At 39.1% G+C, this 21,428-nt stretch overlaps 1 protein-coding gene across 1 annotated transcript in view; it reads left to right on the top strand.

Moving 5' to 3' along the window:
* The window catches only part of HEME2 (Uroporphyrinogen decarboxylase), a 233,720-nt gene that overhangs the window by 17,063 nt on the left and 195,229 nt on the right, over window positions 1-21,428 (top strand). The window contains exon 2 of the mRNA XM_089448822.1: window positions 16,613-16,734. Coding sequence (XP_089304948.1) covers window positions 16,613-16,734 — 122 coding nt within the window. The remainder of the gene's footprint in view (window positions 1-16,612; window positions 16,735-21,428) is intronic.

The raw sequence follows: 21,428 nt of genomic DNA on the forward strand, positions 1-21,428 counted from the left end.
CTTACATATTCACATGTCCCTTCAAAGAAGAGGACGAAGCTGGAGTCCACATTAGAGGACATTTTTTTGGGTACAACAAGACCTCAAAGGCTTATCGGATCTAAATTCCAACCTTGAGGAAGGTGGTGGTGAGGTGGGATGTGAGGTTTGAGGAGGAGCAAGCACTGAGGAGTTCGAGAGATTTGGGTCATGTAGAGTAGTGGAGTACACAACAGAGTAGTGCACTGGAGGTAGGTTCACCACAGTGTCCAAGATCACAGGGGTTTGGTGGTTCACATGCTTTAGGGGTGACAGGTCCATAGTTTACAGGTACATAGGGCACTGGTTCCTAGAGTACAAGTTCATTGCAAACCGTAGGGCCACATCATTAGAAGTACCGATTATAGAGGAGGATATGCTCACCCTAGTTCAGGAGGCTAGTTCAGGGAAGAGGAGGCCTAAATGGCTTCGTGATACCTTGCAGGAAGCCTAAGAGACAGTGGGAAAGCCCAAGTGGTTAGTTAGAGAAAGCAGACCACCCGAAAGGTTTGGTAGATATTTGGCTATGGTGAGTAGCATTGTGGACATTGAGCCATCTAGCTACTAGGACACTGCATGCTAACAAGTCTAGAGGGATACCATGGTGGAAGAGTATGCTTCCATCATGAAGAACGATGTGTGGGAGATTGTGCCTAGGCCTGAGGGAAAATCAATTATGACTTCAAGATGGCTCTACAAGATCAAATATGCTGCAGATGGCAGCATCGAGAAGTACAAAGCTCGTTTTGTGTCATGGGGGTTCTCATAGGTAGAGGGAATTGACTATGATGAGACCTTCACACCTGTGGCTCAATACACTTCAATTAGAGCAATGATCTCCATTGCAACAAAGATGGGTTGGAAGATCCATCAGATGGATGTGAAGATCGCTTTTCTCAATGGGATCATATAGGAGGAGGTATATATTGAGCAACCACAGGGCTTTGAGGTGCATGGGAGAGATTCCCATGTATGTAGACTGAAGAAGGCCTTGTATGGGCTGAAGCAGGCACCGAGAGCGTGGTATTCGCAGATTGATTCCTACTTGCAGCAGATGGGTTTCAAGAAGAGTGATGCAAATCCGAACTTATATTACATTGTGGTTGCCGAGGATCCACTTATTCTTGTACTGTATGTTGACAATCTGTTTATTACAGGAGAGGAGAATCTCATTAAGCACCGCAAGAAAGACCTTGCTTTAAAATTCGAGATGACCGATATAGGATGGATGCACTATTTTCTAGGATTGAAGATTTGGCAGGAGGATGGGCATATCTTCCTAGGACAGGGCAAGTACACAGTGGACATACTGAGGAGATTCATATGGAGGACTGCAGGCCCATGATCACATCTATGATTATCAACTAGAAGAAGTTGCATGCTTCTGATTTTGAGTTGGTAGATCCCACTTTATATAGTCATTTGATCAGTTCATTGATGTATTTGTTCAATATCAAACCAAATATTTGTTTTGTAGTCAATACATTAAGTTAGTTCATAGTGGAGCCCAGGAGGGTGCATTGGGTGGTTGTAAAACGTGTGTTGTGGTAACTGTTACCCACCACCAGTGGTTGACACCCATAGGAGAAATTTTTATCCTAGGATTGTCTTTAGTCGGTAGCCAACAACCCCTTGCAGCCGCCAGATAACTCAATGTGCCACCGTTCTCTGCCACCTGAGCCAGCCATTGTGTGCCCTCGCCCATCTCTTATGATTGTATGTTTGAAGGTGGGACTTCCAACCCCGAAGGTATGGATTTTCATTATGTAATTGGGTATTTTTGCTTACTTATCATGGGCACATTTGGACATGAATTAGTGGGGGGATTCGATGGAAAGAATGGGCTTGGTCTGTGCTCTTGTTCCCTTGTCCAACTTGGTGGTTAGTCTTGTATCCTAGTCCTGTGGGATCTCCTCTACTAGCTACTAGCTATAGGAGTGGCACTACATGGGAAACCTCGATTTTGGTTGTTTGGTCTCGCTTCTCGACACCACATGCATCACTCCCCTCCGCTCATCATAATCCCTTTTCACATTTTTCCCATCTGGGTCCACATTTGTGCATAGGGTCCACAAGGAGTTAGCCTCCCCTTCCCCTTGTCCACACTTTAGGTCAGGCCTGGAACGATGCCTCGGAGGTTGATGCAGTTAAAAAGAAAGTAAAAAGCATAATTTGGCCACTTTGAACAGGAAATGTACCATAAAATGCAAAAGATGGTCGGGACATAAAAATTTAGCACTTGGGCAAAAGCCAAACATGATTTCTACCTCTATCATTATGGCCATCACCTTGGTTCCTAGGGAGTATTGCTGCCAACCAATGCATCATTAAGGAATCCATGATTGTCCCAACCCCTAGTGAGCGATGAACTTCCCTACCCTAAGGGGGTAATCACTGCTATATCATTCATATCATGCTTTCATTCCCTGGAGCCCTGAGCCGTTAAAAGAAAGAAAAATCAATCAAAGTCAAAATGCATATGAAGAAGGGTGGAAAAACAAATGTCGGGGTAACTCATGTACCACGATTGCTCCCTTCTACATTTATACACCCATGTGTGGTCTTCCCTCATTATAACTACTCTTGTACCATGGCATGTGACTTGGAGCCCTCTCTATTGCCCCACTTCGTTCCATCATTATTTCACATGACACTTGTCATTTGACGGATGTACCATGGACCTGTCATTCCCTTAGAGGTTGAAACCACCTAATAGGGTCCCTGATTAACCTCCCTCTTGAGCCCAGGGACATCTGTACATTCTAAAGCCCATTATGGAAGGGTATGCCACTTTGAAGTGTCCACTTGTGCCTCTGATTTGTAAGCTCATTTACTTAGTTGCACTAATGAATTGTTGTACTAGAAGGTGAAGAGATGCATTGGATCTTATACAGGATTGCAGGTGGGTCTTCATCTTGGGGTTTGGCCTCCCTATACGGAATCCAAGCCCTCCAGAGGGTCATGATGGCACTTTTAGGGTGGGCGTTGAGAGCCATGGGCCTCCACCACAACAGAGAGCAGATAGCCACACCATGGGATCCTTCAGCACCACTTATTGCTTGCTCGTGTCCCAGTTATTCGGTGATGATGATGTACTTAGACCACATTGCCCAACTGGCTACACACTTGGTAATTGATCCAGGGCCCAAATGGGGTTTTGTCTCACCTAGGGAGACAAGGGGGGGCTTGTTCCAGTTGGAGGCCCATGAGGCCATTCTTTGTGCCCCCACAGCCACTTGGGAGCACCACAGATTATTTGCTTGGAGATTAAGGGGCCACCCCCTTTATCATTTGTTGTTGGAACTCTCATTCATTATGGCACATGAGGGACTCAATTTGGCCTTCCAATGACCCTATTGGCCATTGTTTTATCATTTTGACCCTATTGAGAGGCTTATTATTCATATTTGGAACTATTTGGTGGGCTTGTCACCAATTATTATTGTTATTTTGCACATTATAATATTTTAGGGGCATTATTAGGCTAATTTAGGTCATTCGAATACCTTAGAGGATTGTATAAATATGAGAGAGTCACTCTCATTCATTCATCATGACTTCGATTGGATTTCTTCTCTTGTAAAGAATTCAAACCTTCTATTGATGGACGAATTGGAATTTTCTTGGTGCACTTTGATGTTTAGATTATTGCTATCTTATCTTGGAGCTTCACTTTTGCAAATGTGATGGATGGTTATACTCTTTTTGTCATGTAAGTGCTCTTTCATGCGAAATTTTTATTGATGCATGTCTAATGTATGGAATGTTATGTCATGATTTTACTTGTGCCCTAAATTAATGCGAATTCATCTTAATACATTGCATATGTTATTAATTTGGCAAAAAGAATGAATGTTCCTAGAGGTTGGTTTGTGTACCTTAGCCTTGTAACTCCATCAAAATTTGTAGAACGAAGTATAAATTCCTTTTGTGACCTAACTAGTACCACTCTAGGCTAGCGAAGTTGCAAAAAGGGCTCCTTGGTAGAGCGAGAATCTAAAAAAAATCCAAACTCATCTTGACTCCATTCATCTCAATTGGCTAGGCATTGATCTTCAATCCTTTGTTGATCACTTCCAAAACCCTTTTTATCCTTTCTTTGATCTCTGCCCTAACCCTAGACGCCTAGCTAGGGCATCAAGCAAATTGCTTGAGAGCCATCCCCTGGAAGAGCGAGTTGGTAAGGAATTGCGTTGATGTATCCTCTACTAGCCCTGAAAATTTGAGACCTATCTCGTGGTTAGTTTAGGAGAAACACTAGGCCCTAACTCCAAATCTGTTTTGGTCTAGGTCTTCTTTGGTTAGCGTTTGAAGGTCTATTTACTCAAAAAATCAAAGAAAGTTAATTGTTCTTGTGACCTTCCCATATCCTCACTTGACCTAGATATTCTCTTAAAGGTCATTCAAACCCTAGGTCAAGCTTGGATCCTCCCAAGGCTCCCATTTGTGGTCCCATATCATGATTTGTTCTTTATCTTACAAAGCCACTTGGAGAACCTTGTTTCCTTAGAGAGTCTTAGGTCTAGGATACCCTTCATAAGAGAATATCCTTTTTACCTAGGTCTAAGTCTCCCTTTGAGCCCTCGTGAGAGTACATAACCATTGGTGAGCAGGTTGCAGATATTCTCACAAGGTCCTTGCCAAGTGGCAAGCATTTCTACTTCAAGGGCAAGATGAGAATGGTGAGAAACACCTTCCTTGGTTAGAGGAAGTGTTGAAAAATGGTACCAAGGAAGTGTTTCCTAGTGCTTTGTGCCTAGCCTAGGAAAAGTGGTAAAGTGAACCCCTTGTGAAAAAATGACTTTATTTATAAAGTGATTTTATAAAGTTAGAAAGTGGTTTTTTCTATTTAATTACTAAAAGTGACTTTATAAAGTTTGAGTGACTTAAGTGATTTTAGAAAGTGGCTTTTTCTAAAAGTGACTTAAGTCATCTCAATGAGAGATTAAGTCACAACTGTTGATCTTGAGATGACAAGATTTAATCTTGGCCATTGAGATCAAGGGTTAGTGGTTTTAGTAATTAATGAGTTTATAAAAGAAGGGGGAGTGAAGAGGCATAATTTTCTTCATGAGATTTGGAGAAGTGAAGGAGGAGAGGAAAGGAGAAAAGGAGGTTGAGAAAGCAAAATCCTAGCAGAGAAAAGAAGGGGGAGTGAAGAGGCATAATTTTCTTCATGAGATTTGGAGAAGTGAAGGAGGAGAGGAAAGGAGAAAAGGAGGTTGAGAAAGCAAAATCCTAGCAGAGAAAGAAGTGTTCAACAGTAAAAACAATAGCCAAGCAACGCAAATTCGAAGGTAGAGAACATACATAAAATTCGAGGCAAGGATAGTGTGATTTTCAAGGTAGTTGCGCTGCATTTATTGCAAGAGGCATGAAATATGAGGCTGTTCGAGGGTGGCTAAGCACTATTTTTTGACACTGTTAGAGCTCAAATTTTGAGGCAGTTTGAGGCTCATAATTCAAGGCAGCTTGTGGGCATGGATTTCTAGGAGCAAGCTGTGTGTGAGTATGATTTTTTGAATGTGAAGGGCACAAAAATCAAGGTAACCAGTTCAAGTATTCAAGGAATAGCTACAACACTTTCTCCAAGGAAATTTTAGGTACAAATTTCAAGGGAGATAAGTGGATTTAATTGCCATTAATTAATGTTGTAAAATTCTTTGACAAGAAATTAAGTTATCTCTTCCTCGCTGGTTTTCCCTTCAGGGTTTTTCTAGGGTTAGTTTGACCAAAAATATCATGTCTAAATTTTATGCATGCATGTGTGATTTCTTAGAAAATGTGAAACTAGAATAGCTATGTGTGTTTCATTTTGATAATTTAAATTCAAGTTTAGATCAACATTAAACTTGATGTGAAAAATAGACTTGAAACCAGGGAGGGATCTACGGGTGCAATTTTTCTACAAAAATACATCAAGAAGAGGTATATTTGATGGACATTTCAACCCCTATACTAAATCTTGATAAAGAAAGAAAGTACAAGCATCAAATTTTATATATACTTGGGAACATGGATACGGTAGATCCAAGTAAATACCCACTCCACAATAGATTGGTTAGTGGCAATGAAAACGCTAGATTTCCCCTTATTTGCTTGATGGAAAATGATCACAATCTCCTTAAAGCTTGATCCCCTAACTCATTTTTGCAAAATGAGGGTTAAAATATTAGAAATCTGGTTATAAGGTGAAATTGACACAAACATGCCAATATAGTCCAACAACTCATGATTTATAGGCAAAATATTGCGACATTGTGATTGTGTCATGGTATTTTTTGGAGACAAAAATATTGTGATATATATTGGCAATATTATTTATTCAACAAACAACTCACAATATATCGTGACATGGGTGATATATCATTAAATATGTAACACTAATCCTTTGTAAGGAGGCTTAGTCACATCTTGGCATCGGTTTCGCGGGGATCAACCCTAGTGGCTGGGTTGCTAGTGGGTCTCTGAGGAATTGTTTTTAGTTTGTCATATGTTATTTTGGCTAATGATTATGATCCATTGTAATCTAATCCTGGTCAAGGGATTAAGGTTGTAACCTATTCAGGTTATCAACTTAGGGTTGATTGAAGTTGCATAATACCTAAATATTTGTATGGTGAATGATTGAGTTAATACAATGAGATAGAGAGAGGGCCCATCTCTATATGAGCTCTTTGTGAGAAAGAAAGTTTCTGATAGATTTCCATTAGAGCATCAGGAGAAAAAGGGTGTAAGGAGTCTTGAGGGTTGAGCTAGAGGGCTTGGCAAGTTGACTCAACAGTTATATGGAAAAGAGTTTCATTGTTCTGAGTGATTACAACTCTTTGGCTAGGAAGATATTGGGCTCCACACTAGGTGACGAATTCTGGAAAATGATGGGTTTGAGGGAAACAAAACTGGGGTAGTAGGGATTCCCAAAAATAGAATTCATCACTGGTGTCTTCGTATTTTTGAAATTCCCAATTGTGAAGTTCATACAAGCATAGTTTTAAAAACCGGACACAAAAACCGGTTACCGGTCAAACCGGCCGGTTAGATAGCTGGCCGGTCCGAACCGGCCTAATAAACCCGGTCAGCTCTGTCCTGTGCCCAAAATATGGCCCTAACCGGTCAAAACCGGCCGGTTTAGGACGGAACCGGCCGGTTTGTATCAAACCGGCCGGTTCTGTAACAAACCGGCCGGTTCCGTCCTAAACCGGCCGGTTTATGGACAGCCCACTGAAACATGACAAAAAACGCAGTTGTTTAGTGGTTTAGGGGTTATGATTTTCATGACTTTATCAATAGGAATGATACATGTTCTAGATACTTCATCTCTCAAACCTTACTACAATTTTCTAAGTTCTTAAAATATCACTGCAATTCGGGAAAATTGAAATACCATTGTAATTCAGACCTTTGTAATCCACTGAAATCTTCAAACCTTCTTTAGTATCATTATAGTTTCGGACCTCTATTAACCAAGGAAGATTTTGTACCTCTGCAATGTTATTAGGCCTACAATCTTCGGACTTCTATACGAAGTTACTGTGATTCTTGGGTTTCTGTAATACTCCGGACTTTGGATCTTTGTGATTCTTGGGTCTCTGAAATACACCAGACTTTGAACCTCTATGATTCTCGTGTCTCTGAAACACCTCAGACTTTGGACCTCTATGCAGACCTATTTTAATTTAGGGGCAGACTTTTTGTCTGTCATTTGGTTCTCTTCTTTTGTATAAGCTTCTTGCTAGTCTTGTTATACTTGATCTCCAAATGATCAAGCTACAGATGAAATAGTGATATTTCCAGCTACCAAGGATACAAACCATAGCTTTGATACCATGTTGGAAAATGGTTAGGGCAACATATTAAACCTAACATTTTCCTTAGATGAAATTTACTTGTGATATTAGTATCTTCTTAGTGGTTTAGAGCCTCATTGCTTATGTATTTTGTCGATGATATGTATTGCACTCGGTGCCATTTTGATATATTCACCTTTACATGGTATATAAATGAGCAATCTTTGCATATTTTGTCTCTATTGGCTTGGAATCATGCTTTTAAATCTTAAAAATAGTTTTTTTCATTAAAAAATAATTATTTAATGTATTTTTCTAAAACCGGTTCGTTTAGACCAAACCAGTCCCGGTTAGACCGGTTCCGGTCGGTAAACCGGTTCATTAGGTGGACCGGTCCGGTCACCGGTTCCGGTTTTAAAAACACTGCATACAAGTCGCATTCATAATTGGTCTCTACAATTTTAAACTTGGTATCAACAAGTGGGAGTTCGTCCAAGTTAATGACAGGGGGTAGCAGAGGATTATTTACAGATATTCTTGATTTTCCTTTATGGGAAGCCTTTAGGAAAAACAAAATTATTGAGGAAAATTAGACAAATTAGCCAAAAATGATGACGGTTGAAGGTTGCTATTCGCTGGGATTTTGCTTGCAGTATTGTTATAAGAATTTCAGTTACAGCCCAAAATGGCAAATGATCCATTTGAAAGGGATAACAGTCTTTTATTAGGAGCGTATAATGGGTTTTAGTTAAATTGACCGTTATTGGCGCGGAGGATTAAATGCTGTAGAACGTTGGCGGGAGAAAATTAATGGGCAATGGTCATTTGCTAGATTTGGTGGGAGAGATGGCAATGGCTAAGTGTAGCGGGATGTTGGCGGAAGGTAAAAAAGGTGGGAGGAAAAGCAACGTTGGTGAGTGGTTTGTGGGTGGGTGGGGGGTGTAGACAGTAAATGGTATCGAGCGGGGGGGGGCGGGGGGGCTGCAATCGTCGAGCGCTTGCCATGTAGGTGAAGCGGGTTTTAAAAAACTGCTTTGCCGGACCGCCCCCTCCATTATCATTCAGGAATGCGGGGGGTTCTGCTATTTCCCTGGGACCATTGATCTCAGCGCATTAAATCTGAGCCAATGAAAAATATGCGATTGTTAACCCTTTGCGGGCAGCGGTCACATCACTTTATTACAAATCAACAATTAATTTAAAATATCAAATGTTAAAAACTATAGTGAGCGACATTTAAATGTGCTCGCTTTCTGATGGGTAAATAATTCTTTTATTTATTTTTTTATTATTCCCCTTTCATTTATTTCTTTTCTTTTCTCTTTTTCTAAATTTCTTTTTCTCTTTTTCTTAATTTTCTTTTTCTCTATTTTTTATTTTGAAGATGCAGGAAAAATATACAAAAATTACAGGGGTAAAAATAAGTTACAACAGGGATGATGTTGTCAACACACTAGTATAGGAAGAGATCAAACAAAAGCGGTGCAATAGAAAATGGAAGGCTCGGTTGCTCTTCCTGCAAATTCAAGAAGACAGCCATGTCATTCAAAAGAGGAGTGAAATGAAAATCCAAATCAGGAAGCAGGAAATTCTGCAAATCCAAGAAAACAACCCTACAAGAAGGTGATTTGTAGTTATTATCACAACCTATGACATGCAGAGGAAGATAGTTGGAAAAGGATTGGAAAAGAAACTCAATAGAACAAGCAAATTAAGGTTGCAAATTGTGCTGAGTATTGGACCGACACTGTTAATGGCCACATCAGATTCTCAAGATACAGTTTTCGATTGGGTTTTAGATTCTGGAGAAATGGATCATATGACCTCCAAAAAACACTTGTTTGAAGAATTAACCAGAGTTTGCAGGGAGCTAAAACTTGTTGATGACCGCATTGATTTTGTTACTAGCATAGATACTATTGAAATTGTGCTACCAAATTCAAGGAGCTAAATAATGTAATTTATGTTCCAAAGGTTACTCATAACCTACTGTTCATAAGTAGAATTACAGATTCAGGTCTACAAGTCAATTTTCACACGAAAGGAATTCTTGGTATGATGAGGAAGGGCAGATTGTTGCTCAAGTCATCAGAGTAGGAAATTTGTGTTTACTTGAAAATGCAACAGACGTTGGACGCATGCCGGTAGCAATTGATAATTGATCTGACAGCAAACTATGGCATCAAAGCCCCGACCATTTGAACTTCCAGAGTATGCAACAATTGAGCACATCTGAATCTGTCCTGGGATTCAAGCTAAAAGGGGGTGCTGTTTTGAAGGCACATGAAGTGTAAAAAAGGTGGGAGGAAAAGCAACGTTGGTGAGTGGTTTGTGGGTGGGTGGGGGGTGTAGACAGTAAATGGTATCGAGCGGGGGGGGGGGTGCTGTTTTGAGCGCTTGCCATGTAGGTGAAGCGGGTTTTAAAAAACTGCTTTGCCGGACCGCCCCCTCCATTATCATTCAGGAATGCGGGGGGTTCTGCTATTTCCCTGGGACCATTGATCTCAGCGCATTAAATCTGAGCCAATGAAAATATGCGATTGTTAACCCTTTGCGGGCGCCGGTCACATCACTTTATTACAAATCAACAATTAATTTAAAATATCAAATGTTAAAAACTATAGTTAGCGGCATTTAAATGTGCTCGCTTTCTGATGGGTAAATAATTCTTTTATTTATTTTTTTATTATTCCCCTTTCATTTATTTCTTTTCTTTTCTCTTTTTCTAAATTTCTTTTTCTCTTTTTCTTAATTTTCTTTTTCTCTATTATTTATATTTATATTTTTATTTTGAAGATGCAGGAAAAATATACAAAAATTACAGGGGTAAAAATAAGTTACAACAGGGATGATGTTGTCAACACACTAGTATAGGAAGAGATCAAACAAAAGCGGTGCAATGGAAAATGGAAGGCTCGGTTGCTCTTCCTGCAAATTCAAGAAGACAGCCATGTCATTCAAAAGAGGAGTGAAATGAAAATCCAAATCAGGAAGCAGGAAATTCTGCAAATCCAAGAAAACAACCCTACAAGAAGGTGATTTGTAGTTATTATCACAACCTATGACATGCAGAGGAAGATAGTTGGAAAAGGATTGGAAAAGAAACTCAATAGAACAAGCAAATTAAGGTTGCAAATTGTGCTGAGTATTGGACCGACACTGTTAATGGCCACATCAGATTCTCAAGATACAGTTTTCGATTGGGTTTTAGATTCTGGAGAAATGGATCATATGACCTCCAAAAAACACTTGTTTGAAGAATTAACCAGAGTTTGCAGGGAGCTAAAACTTGTTGATGACCGCATTGATTTTGTTACTAGCATAGATACTATTGAAATTGTGCTACCAAATTCAAGGAGCTAAATAATGTTATTTATGTTCCAAAGGTTACTCATAACCTACTGTTCATAAGTAGAATTACAGATTCAGGTCTACAAGTCAATTTTCACACGAAAGGAATTCTTGGTATGATGAGGAAGGGCAGATTGTTGCTCAAGTCATCAGAGTAGGAAATTTGTGTTTACTTGAAAATGCAACAGACGTTGGACGCATGCCGGTAGCAATTGATAATTGATCTGACAGCAAACTATGGCATCAAAGCCCCGACCATTTGAACTTCCAGAGTATGCAACAATTGAGCACATCTGAATCTGTCCTGGGATTCAAGCTAAAAGGGGGTGCTGTTTTGAAGGCACATGAAGTGTGCACATTGGTAAGATGCACAAGTCTCCAATTTCTATGTTTTCAGAGTCAAGCTACTGGAGTCATAGAACTACTACAGGCCATTTTAAGTGGTATGTTGTTAAATTTGCTTCGAGGAGCAAGGTATGTTGTAACCTTCATTGATGAATGATCTAGGAAGGTAACAATTTTTTTTTTTTTTTTTTTTAAGATAGAAATTTGAAGTTTTGGATGCATTTAGAATTTATCACAAAGCTGCAGAAACACAGATAGGATCAAAGTTGAAGGTCCTACAAAGTGACAGTGGGGGTCAGTACAAGTCAAAGGAATTTGCCCAGTATTGCAAAGATCATGGAATATTAAGGCAACTAATGATTCCCTATAATCCTAAGCAAAATGGTGTAGCTGAGAGGATGAATAGAACATTGGTGGATTGCACCAAAACTATGCAAGAGGACAACAACCCTTCAAGAGAGTTCTGGGAAGAGGCATTTTCTACTGCTGCATATATCTGAAATAGGGTAGTCTCAAAGGTCCTAAATGGTAAGACTCTAAAGGAGATGTGGATGGGTAAGAAACCAAACATTGAACTTGTCAAAACTTTTGGTTGCAAAGTATTTGCTTATATTCCTACAGAAAAGAAGAAGAAATCATTTTCAAGACGCATTCGATGTTTTTTTCTTAGTTATAACATGAGTCAAAAAGCTATAAACTATTTGATCCTGCTACTAAACAATTATTATTCTGTAGAGATGTAAAGTACATTCATCTCCAGTATAAAGAGATTGAGAAATCACAGTAATCAACTTCTGCTAATATGCAGTATGACGTAGAACTTTGTAATATTATTGAGGATGTAGAAGAAGAGGAAGTTCCTGGTGAGCACCTGATACTGGATCCAATGCAGGAGTATACCGAAGTCAAGGAGAACAACAAGTTAAGGAGTCTCAAATGCAACTGGAAAAGGAACTGCAGGCTAGAGTGAAAGAGGAGGTTCGATCATTGATACAACAAAGAGTTCTTCCACCACGTACTAGGAAACCTTCCTTGAAGGTAGAATTCAATTGCTCCCCTAATGTATTATGCTGATTCAGGAGAGGAGCCCAAAAATGTGCAGGAGGCTCTTGATTCTTCAAATGCACAACAGTGGAAGGAAGCAATGATTGTTGAACATGAAGCATTAATGAAAAGTCGTACTTGGGATTTTAATGATCCTCTCTAAGGAAGAAAGGCTATTGATTGCAAATGGATATTCAAACAAAAATTCAAATAGGATATACTGTGGTTGACCTAATATTGTGATCCTGATTGTGTTAGTTTTTGTAGCATCGGAGGTGTTCTAACCACGAAATTTGGTGGAGAGGCTGGAATACATGAGATCTCCAAAACCCAAAATTCGTTTCTGGAATTTCCACCTAGAAGTGTCCCAATTAGATTATTAGCCAACATGAAGATATAAGAAGGGATCGATGTGGTGATGGAGAATACACCAGAGCAGAGATTCAGCAGGGAAGATAGAGCCAGAGGGTGAGTAGCAGGTGGTAGAGGAGGTTAGCAACATTCCAGGAGGAAATATTCCAATCTCGGGAAGAGGCAGTGAGAGGAAGGCCGAAATCCTCAGAGGTTCTGCACAAGCACTGTGCAGAGGGTGATGCAGAAGGCTTAGCGTGTGGCTAGGGAGGCAATTTCGGTGGCAGAAATTAGTTGTGGGGTGAGAGAAAATTCTCACAATAATTTTGCCAGTATTTTCCTTAGATTAGATTGCCAGTAGAGCATCTAAATTATTGTACTCAGAATTGTTGCTGAAGAATAATAATAAAACCCTCATCTGCTGCACCGGTTTTCCCACATTGGGTTTTTCTAGGGACAATTGTCCAAAAATAACTATGTCAAAATTCTTATGTGTGTGCTAGAATTTATCAGTTTTCAGTATTTATTTTCTGCAGTATTTTTATGGTGAAAATTGCAGTTGTGATTTTATTCATTGTTTGCTGTAGCAAATAAATTGCGTATTTTAATTTACAGTTAGGAGAATAATTTCCATTTGCTGCAATAGATGAAATTTTCACAGATTGGGGTGGAGACTTTGGCCCAAGAAAATCTACCACCGGATATTGTTTATGTTGATTAGTGGTGTTGTCTAATGGAATGGCAAGAAACAATCTGTTACAAATTTACAATACCAAATGCTGAAGCACAGTACATGGCAGCATTTCATGTAGCCAAGGTTGCCAGAGTGTGGAGCGGAGCGGGAGCGTCGGGAGTGCCATTTTTCCAAAAATCCTTTTGAGTGGAGCGTCTCGAGAGTGTCTATTATATGTGTGTTTGTGCGTGTATTATTGCATTTATATTAAAAGAATGCCAAATTAGTCGCAGAATATATGAAAACATACACATTTGTACATCAATGAAGATAGAAATGGCATCCATAGTACATCAATGATTAATCATTTGAGCATCATCAACCATCTAGAATCAAGATTCTATCAACTACAAACAAACATACAAATTTTAAAGCGATATAGAAAGCAGATCATTAACTTATGGAATGGAATAAATTATCTAGCAATTGTTAACAATAACATTGCCAAATAGTGATGTTTACAAAATAGACCATCTGCACACAGAAATATGAAGACCAAAAGGTCCAAAACAATAAACAGGGCTGATTGCTAAACACCTATCTACAGAAGAACCGTTCACCAATTGTGAAAGCACCCATGTTACCAAATGTTGTAGCTGTGGGGTAGCGCCACCATGCATGTTCCACCACTCCTTGACAAGCAATGTTCCACCATTGTTATATTGAGATCCTCATCATGAGTATCATCCTTCATTATTTGCCTCTTGTCTAATCTTTGCCTATGTCGATCCTCTAGGGACATCAGTTGGCACTACCCAATTTTGATGAAACTACCTAATCCAAGCCTTAAAATATGGTAGAAAAAACTTAACATGCCTGATCAATGATTTTGGTTTGAGTGAAGGGTACATTTTTGCTAAAGCCATGACAAAGGAGTTCAACAATCAATGCCACCAACATTAGGATACATATTCAGTTTGGTGCTCTTGATTAAATGGCAATCACATACTCTTTCACATGTGATAAAATCCAATGAAAATGTCACAATCCCATCAATCCTGAAAACTGTCAAGTCTACTGAATTTTGAATGGGATATGAAATTCTATTCCCTCCATATGAGGTTTGATGAGGTTGAAACCACTCTCAAACATCAAAATTTCTTTTTACTTTAATAAATTAACATTACCATTAGGGAGTATCCAGGGATCATGGTTGGAGCATCTAGGGACCATGGAGGGAGTGTGGTTCTAAGATTTGAGAGCATCCTCGGAAGTGCCACACTCCCAAATTGGCAGCGAGTGTGCCCAAAAGGTCTGGAGCATGCACCTGGATTTTGGGAATGCACTTCCAAGATGCTTAGAACGTGGTTTTAGGGCCAGAGCAGGGAACGCGTTGGGGGGGGGGGTGTCGAATGCTTCTGGAAATTATGCATGCAGCAAAGGAAGTGGTATGGCTGAGCAGGTTATAAGCCTATGGACTTAAATTGTGATATTTGAAGCTGCATACAAATTGCTAAGAATCCCAATTACCATGGAAAAACAGAGCATATTGGTAATTTGGTATACAATACCAATTTCTCTGGGACTAAGTGCAAATGGATCAAATTGCAATGGAGTACTGTTCTAAAGCGAATATGGTTGCAGACATATTTACCAAGTCATTACCTCAAGTAAAACTTGAACGTCAGAAAATGATGCTAGTAGCTACAAGTGTTACTGATAAGGTTAGCTGCCATCAGCAGATTTGAGTCTCGACTGAGGAGCGTTGGAGTTGCAGTCTCACTGCAGTTGTATTCGTTGCAACTTGAGTTCTATTTAGTAGGAGTTAATCAGAATAATCTTTGTCTGATCTAAGTTTGCATCAATCAAGCAGTTCTCAATGATATCTGATTGAAAATTAGATCAATCGCAGTTGATTTAGAGACGCATCAATTAAAACTGATTTAGAAATAAAGCAATCAGAGCGAGAACGAGTTATATTCATCTCAGTTTTGTATAAACTATGTAATTTTTATAATCAATAAAGTTTGTGTGTTCTTTCATGTTGCTGGTTCAAGTATCCAACAGATAGATACTCAAAGAACTGAAGTCACTGTTCTTATGTAGATATCTGAAAAATCCAAGTCTTGTTAGTTGCACAGATACATATGATAAAACCCAGATGTTGCATGGATTTCAAGGTGGGATGATGTCAGCAAAAGTGGAAGACCAAGATGAGAAGCATAATGAAGTGATAGGTTTCTCATCATGCTAAGAACAGAACCTATCTGGAAGAATGTCCTGTTGTCTCATTCGGTTGCTTGTTCCTGTCAACCATTGGTGCTATTCATTAGCTACTCGTTTGTACCTACTACAGCTGTTAATATATCTATTTGGTGCTATTAAAGTATCTTCCTGCTGCAGCTGTTATTGTACATCTATGTAGATAAAATCATCATTTTTCCAATTAATTGGTAAAATGGCGATTTTCAAGTTTCAACACAGCCATTTTCCACTGAAAATTCAGAAATTGGTATTTCGAATAAGCATAATTCTAATGACTAATTGGCATTTCTTTTTAGAAAAAACGATTTATGCTGCCCAAATGGTGCACTAAAAATGACATTTTTTTTTGAAAATTAGCTGCCAAAACAATGCACCAAGATTTTAGAATTTTAACAATTTTCCCTGACCTTTTTCCATTTTTGTTCCCCGATTAAATTTTTTGAGACCTTTTTATATTCTTTACTCTTCATTTTTTTTTCAACAATTGCTGTACATGTGTCTTTGTAATTGTTGTTATATGAAATTCTTTAATATTGGATGAGGTTGACCATGATTGGGGAAGCAAGGGATGTGTGTTCAAGTATGATCTGTTCACAGAGTAGAGTCCAGTTTATAAAAGGTTAGTGTCATGATAAGTATTGGTATGAGACAACACTATTTTTTATTATGGTCTTCCTCTCCTTTTGGTAGTTTTTAGTTACTCATGATCTACCATGAGGGGTGTATTTGACATTCGTTTAATGGTGTTATTTACCATGCTCTTTCTGTCATCATGCAGAGTCTGTTGCCAAAGCAAACCCTAGTACTACTGCTGAACCACTCCTCCTTCGTGTTGTCCGGGGAGAAACAGTGGAAAGGCCTCCTGTTTGGCTTATGAGACAAGCAGGGAGATACATGAAGGCAGGTTATGGTCAGCTTTTTTTGTTATTCAAATTTAGATGTTAATACCTTAGATAGTTCCAGTATTTTGGGTTGTGGAAAAATATGTGTTCCATGTTTGGGTACAACATGTTCTTATTCAAAGGCTTGGCTGCTTTCTCTTGCATGAAATTCTTCTGCGGTATATGGTGTGTTTGGATATGCCAAATATGCATTTTCTGTATATGCCTAGATGGAGTGTAAATAACTGCCTGTAAATTCTCCCTGATAATAGAGTGGATTATTCTTCCACACGTGTGAAATGTATCAGAAAACATACACACACAATAGTAGATTCACAAATATGCATAAAGAATAGAGAAATTCACAATGTTATTATTTAACGTATGAGAGTCATAGGTCTTATGGAGAGGTGTGTTACATAACCTTCACCCCTATCAGTTATCACCTAATTTCTGACAACATGCAACTTAACTAATAACTCTTAAGTCATCGTGAGTTTATTACATAACATATTATAAATTTCTTAATTTAAAAGCTCCTAAGCTGATATACTATTAGTCTATTACAGGATATGACCATTATAACATTTGTTCTAATGCTCTTCCTTAATGATCATAATAAACACAACTACCTGTTCCATAACCAACTTATCTGGACCAAACAAGCTGTAGAAACTGTCTGCAACCTGCCTTGTAGTAGTGTAACTAATCAACATTAGAGTATGGCGAACAATTCCACAACCTGATGTCTTCTTTATGCACCACATACTTCTCTCATGTGTATACCAAAATTCAGATGTTGATGCCGCTTTAACATGAGAGATAAAGCTAACTACAAGACTTGCATTTGGCATGGTTGAAGTAGCACCCAATCAACAACAGAGTATGGCTCGCAATTCCACATCCTGATGTCTTCTCTATGCACCACATGCGTCTCTTATTTATATACCAAAAATCAGATGTTGATCTTGCTTTAACATGAGAGATCAAGCCGACTACAAGACTTGTATTTGGCATGGTCGATCGTGAGCATGCTAAGTCATCGACCATTCAATCATACACCAACTCAGTAGTTGGATTGAGTCATTGATGGCTGAAAAGTTCATCTCATCTGCCAATCCCATTCATCTTCCAATAAACACACATTTTCTACATCTTTGTAGCACAATAAACTTATGCTGAAAAAGCAGGCCTTTGGGCCTGCGATGACCTGTTAAGATTCCAACTTGCCACTGCACCTATTGTATTTGAAGTTGAACTTTGCCTTTCTTTACATTCATGTTGCTACTCAACCTACCAAACTAAATTCCCGTCTGGCATTATCCAGTCCTGCTTTGCTGTAGAAGCAACTTTGCCTTCACTCAACCTAAATATTTAGCATTACTTCTGATGTCATCCATGCTGCCCTAGGTCGTATCTCCTTTCGATATCGGTTTCCAATGAACTTAATCAGCCCATTTGCTTCTCTTCAATAAAGTTATTCAACACACATGCAGGTCTTTATTGAGCCTTCTTCTTCTTCAAGCTCTGGTAAGCTAGTTTGCACATTGCAATTTGATCCCATGACCTTCTTTAGACAAGACAAATGAAAGACAAAGAATCTTTGAGTGAGTTGGAAGAGTCAGCTTGTAGGCCCACTTGTTCTATTGTAGTTCATTTTTCATTTTTCAAATTTTTTGAAAAATCGCGAAAATATAAAAAATCCATAAAAGAAAATGGAAAAGGGGAAGTCTGGTTCCATTTTTGTATTTGTATATAGAACTAACTTCTCACGCAAAGCGTGGCTGGCTTAAACAATGGAAAAGTGGGTCAGAGACTTTGTTATATTTGAAAAGTTAAATAATGCGCAACTTTGGGGCAGATCTTTGTACATTTCAAAAATGATATGAATGTGATGGGACTCTGATAGGGTAAAGTGCGCTGTAAATAAAATGAGGCCACCCCTTGGAAACACTGGTTGGCGAAACAACCGATCATAAGATCGACGAGTGAGGTTCATTCCTGGGGGTCAACAACATTTTTGCAAATAGCTAAGGCCACCCCTCGGAAGCAGTACGCTGATTTAACAAATTTGCTTCCACTGATATTGTGCGTGACAATTTATCCGCCAAGCGAGCGTGACCAATAAGCCAACGTCTACGTCATATTCTACTTCACCTCCCATCAACCCCCATGTCATCACATTTAGCATGCCACTTTTCCGCCACTTCATCCTTTCGTACCTGCACACATCATAAATGTCATTTTTCCACGTCGTATCAAGAAGGTTGGAAATAGCCTTGTTAATCGTCATTTCGTCCTATAGCTTGAAAGCTCCAGTGAATCAGTGTCTAGTCACATACCAGCTACTCAACATCAACATTCTGTAGCTATTTAAACCAGGTAATTCAAAAGTCCACCACTGCCTTTTTGTTTCCTAAGATGATTAAAATGAAAAAGACCCTGAAGACAACCCAAAAGCTCGTAGCCGATAAGTCCTGTGCTTAAGTACCTCCTTTTATGGATACAAACACTGAAATTCATGACTCTTTTTTCCCTCTTGATTTTATGGAGGTTTGTTTTGACTATTTTGGCCGTTTCCTCAATCAAGAAGACCCTTTCTAAGTTGTGCAATCTGGACTATATTACATTATAACTCCTTCCATGTATAACTTCCTTGAATTTGTGTCTTGGTTGATGTCTTCGTTTGTGGAATCTCTTCATCAGGGGAAAACGTTTTGAAATTATGCCTGAACTTATTCACATGGCTTTCAATTTTCCTGTGGTAGATAACCCGACAAAATTCATCGATAATTCATTGCTCTTAACTTTTACTCAACTTCCAGAGGAAAGAAAAGAGGATTTATTCAAGTTAATTCTCCCTAGTGGTTCTCAAGTCCCTCTAGAAGCTATGAGTTACCCAACTTCTATGTTTTACGTAGTTGCACAACAAGTTTTAGCTATAACTTTATCTTTGTTAAGTGAAGATGACACAGGGAATGTGAATAGACAAGCCTTAGGGTTTTTGAGTCTGATGCCGCATCCAAACGCTTGTCTTGGACATTCCCTCATACCCCGCTGAGGCAATTAATTTTCAATTCAAAAATTTCTAGCTTGCCAGCTATTTCAGATACCCTGCTATCTTGGTACACCTCTTTCTATATGTACATGTTGACAAGTTTGATTATTTGGGGTTAAGTATATTTGATTCCAGGAAACAAAGGAAGTCAGTGGTTGAATGGATCAATGTTGTTAAGAGGAAACAAAACAATGAAGGCTTTTCTCAAATTTTGTCTACATTTATGGCCACTTTTTATACTATTCTAAACAATGCACAATCACCAAGAATTTTGCTTGAACAGAAACAATTGTTACAACTCCGCAAAGATACCAAAGTTGGAGATTGTTATGTCTTTGAAGAGTATACAGAAATTAGAATATATGGAGCTGAAGTACTCCCTTACCATTTACCCATCTTTCTGCCCATGAGGATATTTGCTCTTGAGTTCATAAGACAAAGCCTTCATGCAGACCAAATTCATTTTGTTCCAGCTCATAAAGGCTACATGTTTAAATTGGAAAGAACTGTACATCCATTCATTGTGAATTCCAGACAAGATCTCCAACAGGTTGAGGAAATGATGAAATAATTAAATTTTTATGTTGGTGATGTTGTTGCCCAAACTGTACAGGCAAGATGCGACAATGCTCAGAATGGGGGTTGTCACTCTGATCCTTGTCCTCTCCATTCTAGCTGTCTCCCTACAACAAGCTATGGGGGGTAGTCCCTATGAAATGTGAATATGGGAGAGTCATTGGCAGCCAACAAGTTCGGGAGACACAACTGAATGGCTTAACGACTTGGTTAAATTAGCAATTTAAATGATTTTTGATCAGATTTTCACGAAAGATTAGTGCCTTAAATGGAGTCAATTTGATCCAGGTGGATATTGGTGGCCACCCGCTAATTCCACTTGGATCCCCTCCAGTGCTTCTTTCAGTTTTTTTCAGTTTCCTTAATTATAGCATAGTTTACTATTTTTAGCAGTTTTTCGGGTCCTAAACTTCCGGAGCTGTTTTGAGGCCCTAAACGACGTTTTTTGAGAAATCTACCGCAGCGATTTTTCTGTCAAAAAATCGTCTTTTCCGTCGTAGTCCTCAGAGAGATCTTTCCAATGGGCTATCATGCACGTCAAACGGAGATAATATGACCAATTCGCGACCCCGGGAAGTTGATTGTCCAACTCACCCCAACGGGGCCCACAAACTCTTGGTGTTACATCCCCTCGGGTTAGGGTTTTGGTTGTTTAGGGTTTTCTCTTATTGTTCAATAATAAAAAGGCCTTTGAGCATCATTGTAAGACAGTCCAGAGGCATGTAGCCACCACATCTCTTCTCAGAGATAAGCTACCATCGCCCTCGCTAGTTTATTTCCATCACTGTTTGTAAGCATATTTCAGTATTTTACATTAATGAAATGAAGTATTATTTCCGCTGCATATCTGTGTTTATGATTATCTCTGTAATTTGTTGCGTTCCTGTTTAAGTTCGGATCAGTGGTATCAGAGCGGTCTGCTTTTTCTTTGTTTTTCTTTGCATGTCCCCAATGAGGTCGAGATATAAGGAGTTAGGGCTTGAACTGGTTGAACCTTTGCAAGACCAGCCTCGCAAATCCCGACGGCCTCCCATGGCGGATGAGAAGAAAGACGAGGGGGCAGGAGATCCTATCAAAAT

The sequence above is a fragment of the Pinus tabuliformis genome, chromosome X (genome assembly GCF_031772625.1).
Source record: "Pinus tabuliformis cultivar Carrire ecotype Pingquan chromosome X, CPIR1, whole genome shotgun sequence".
Classification (NCBI taxonomy): Eukaryota; Viridiplantae; Streptophyta; class Pinopsida; order Pinales; family Pinaceae; genus Pinus; species Pinus tabuliformis.